Source organism: Galeopterus variegatus, unplaced genomic scaffold (genome assembly GCF_000696425.1).
Source record: "Galeopterus variegatus unplaced genomic scaffold, G_variegatus-3.0.2 Scaffold5988, whole genome shotgun sequence".
NCBI classification, from domain to species: Eukaryota; Metazoa; Chordata; class Mammalia; order Dermoptera; family Cynocephalidae; genus Galeopterus; species Galeopterus variegatus.
This window is the reverse complement of record NW_007732099.1, coordinates 98,060-101,623: the sequence shown is the minus strand read 5'-3', so window position 1 is coordinate 101,623 and position 3,564 is coordinate 98,060. Positions and strand designations below refer to the sequence as shown.

General features: G+C 56.8%; 1 protein-coding gene across 1 annotated transcript in view; it reads left to right on the top strand.

The window, feature by feature from the left end:
• The window catches only part of LOC103605694 (keratin-associated protein 16-1-like), a 71,555-nt gene that overhangs the window by 1,748 nt on the left and 66,243 nt on the right, over window positions 1–3,564 (top strand). The window contains exons 2-3 of the mRNA XM_008590321.1: window positions 72–215; window positions 890–984. Of these exons, the coding sequence (XP_008588543.1) occupies window positions 72–215; window positions 890–984 (239 nt within the window). The remainder of the gene's footprint in view (window positions 1–71; window positions 216–889; window positions 985–3,564) is intronic.

Here is a 3,564-nt window from a genome sequence, read left to right as displayed (position 1 = left end):
TCCCTGTCCAGCTGCTGTACGCCCAGCTGCTTCCAGTCCAGCTGCTGCATCCCTGTGTGTTCCCTGTCCAGCTGCTGTAAGCCCAGCTGCTCCCAGTCCAGCTGCTGCATCCCTGTGTGTTCCCTGTCCAGCTGCTGTAAGCCCAGCTGCTCCCAGTCCAGCTGCTGTGTCCCTGTGTGCTCCCAGTCCAGCTGCTGCAAACCCTGCTGCTCCTAGTGAAATAGGGCTCCCCTACACCCTCATAATGTACGCTATCTGCTTCTGTAGAATTGCTTGCTTAACCTAAGTAACTTCATTTTGCCTCCTGTCTGACCTGAAGACTACCCCCCCCCGCATGAGAAACCGCCAACCTTCTCATAGAAACAAAAACCATTGCACAGAAACAGGAGCCATACACGGTGAATTATTACATGGGAACAGGAACCATACACAATGACAAGTTTTATGCTTGACTGCTCGAACGGCTCATTCTCGGCCTCTGTGACCTAGCTCCTCAGTTTGCTTTGTGCACCTGGACAAACCTGTGTGCCAATGGGATGTAGTTTTTGCCTTTAAAACCCCCCACAAGACCAAGGCCTGATGCTGCTCTTCCTTGGTTGCTCCTTGGGAAACAGTCGCTGGCTAGCTGGAGTGAATAAACTGCCCTTTTCTGCACAAGTGACGTGTAAGTGCATGTCTTGTGGGAGGGGGCCTCACAACATTAGTCCAGCTGCTGCAAGCCCAGCTGCTCCCAGTCCAGCTGCTGCATCCCTGTGTGTTCCCTGTCCAGCTGCTGTAAGCCCAGCTGCTTCCAGTCCAGCTGCTGCATCCCTGTGTGTTCCCTGTCCAGCTGCTGTAAGCCCAGCTGCTCCCAGTCCAGCTGCTGCATCCCTATGTGTTCCCTGTCCAGCTGCTGTAAGCCCAGCTGTTCCCAGTCCAGCTGCTGCATCCCTGTGTGTTCCCAGCCCAGCTGCTCCATCTCTATGTGTTCCCAGTCCAGCTGCTGTAAGTCCTGCTACTCCCAGTCCAGCTGCTGTGTCCCTGTGCTCTGATCATTGACTTCTATGGGCTCTCCCAGAGCCCACTGAGAGTCTGGGGCACCGATGGCCTTTCCCCACAGTTCATTCTGGGGAGCAGAGCCATCGTGAGCTGAGGGGTTTACCATGAACACATTTGTGGGAGGAGCTGGAATCAGAGACACAGATTTCTCTTTCCCCTCCTGAAATACTGGCATGGGTAGACACCGTGGTGCTGACCGAGAACCTGAGATACTCAGCAGGTCCATCTGCCCAAGAGAGGCACCAGGGGAGCACGGTGGGGGGCGCTGTCTGGAGGAGGCCGTCCCCCACAGTCTGCCACCATGCAGCAGGTGGACTAGGCCCAATCCTGGCCAGCAAAGTCAGCCATCAGGAAGGTGAGCTGGACCTCAGGCTGGGGAGAGGACGACACACTGGGACCTGCTGGGCTCCAACCCAGACCCAGTGTCTGAAGCTGTGTCCAAGAGGAGAACCATATAGAGACCGTGCTCGGGGAAGCCTAGCACCCAGCATAGCCATGGCAACCCTGGAACAATGGAGCACCACCCCCAACACTGAGCAGTTACCTCGCTGGTACGACTGAGGCATCATCTGACCTGTCCTCCTCTGGAATGTCACCTCCTGAGTCTCCAGACCCAAGACCCTGATCCTTGGCTCTTTGAAAGACACAGCCACCTGCAAGCTGGCTGCTCCGGTTGCCCTGCCTCCAGTCACACTCTGAAAACTGCCCTGTGCTTTCCTGACCCCTCCTTAGACTTCGCAGTGCACCCTGCCCCCGAATCCTTCTCCGCCTGGGACTGGGCCTGGACATCTCGCCTCAGCTTCTCCCCGACCACCTCTCATTTCCCTCTGACTGCACCAGCACATGGGGCTCAGGGTGCGGCCAGACTCCCAGGGTCCCAAGGGCTTTAAAAGCCACCCCCTCTCTTGTGGGAAATCCTTAGGAATGCCCCCATGTCCAGCCCCAGTGACCCACCTGCTCTAGCATGTGGTTAGGGAACAAATCTAACGCCGCGGCACCACAAATAAACGTCCCTCACCCACAAGGCTCGCCCTCACGTGATTCTTTTCTAGCTGGAAATAGTCAGCTTTTCCCTGCCACTGAAGCTCTCTTCTGCCATTTGTGTCCCCGCCTCATGTCAAACCATCCACTGGCCCCTCCTTTGTTCACATGACAAATGTTCTGGGGGCTCACGGTGAGGCCGCTGCAGACAGGTGAACAGAGAGGTCCCTGCCCTCAGGGAGCTCAGGCCAGCGGGGCGGGTGGCCGGTGAGGATAGAGCCACCATGGCCAGGCCAGGGGAGGGGAGAGCCTCGGAGCATTTGCGATGTGGAGGAAAGGAAAGGAAGACATTCTCGGGGGAGAGGCAGGAGCGGACGAATGAGGACAAAGGAAATGTTTTAAGTGAGGACGGATGCTACAGGCTGAACCGTGTTCCTCCAAAATGCTGGAGCCCAACCCCCGGGCCTCGGCGTGCAACTGCACTTGGAGACCAGTCCTCAGAGAGGTGGCTGAGTTAAAATGGGGTCAATAAGGTGGGCCCTCACCCAATCTGACTGGTGTCCTTATCAGAAGAGGAGATCAGGACACAGACACACACAGAGGGACGGCCACGTGAGGACAGAGGGAGAGGACGCCGTCTGCAAGACAAAGAGAGAAGCCGCAGCAGGACCCAGCCCTGCGGCACCTGGATCTCAGACTTCCAGCCTCTGGGACTGTCTGAGCCCCGCCGTCTGCGGTCCTTCGTTCGGGCAGTCCTAGCAGACTGACACGGCAGGAGAGACAGTAGTGGGGGCACGTAAGAAAGCCTGGAGTGGAGGCAGGACGACTTGAGCGACTTGAGAACGAGACGTGATGTGGGGAGGGCGGGGAGGGCTTGTAGGACACGTCATGGGGGGGGAATGACGCGGGCAGGAGCCGGAGGACGAAGGGTCATGAAGGCTAAGATGCTACCACCACGTTTTTCCAGAACCTACTGGGAGACACTTAGGCTGCGGAATGATCAGACCGTGTATCTGTTTTTAAATGACCAAGCAGGCTCCTGTGTGGAGGGCGGGGTGTGGTGGCCAGACAGCGAGAAGGAGGCCACGGGGACAGCCACAACTTAGAAGACTGGCCATTCCAGGTCCTGGTGAGGGTGTGGAGCAGCTGGAACCTCATACCCTGTTGAGGAGGGTGGAAATTCCACAACTGCCTTTGGAAAACAGCTTGGCAGTTTCTTATAAAGGTATACACACACTCACCATATGGCCAAGTCATTCCACTGGATGCTTATCAAAAAGAAATGAAATTGGGGCCAGCCCGGTGGCGCACTGGATAGTGCGCCGCTTGGGAAGCGTGGCGGCGCTCCCGCCTGAGGGTTCGGATCCCACATACAGACCGGTTCCCGCTCACTGGCTGAGCGAGGCGCGGGAGCAACACCGAGGGTTGCGATCCCGTTGCCGGTCCCCGGTCCGGTACGGGGGCAACACTGAGGGTTGCAATCCGTTGCCGGACACGGAAAAAGACAAAAAGACAAAAAAAAAAAAAAAAAAAAAAAAAAAAAAA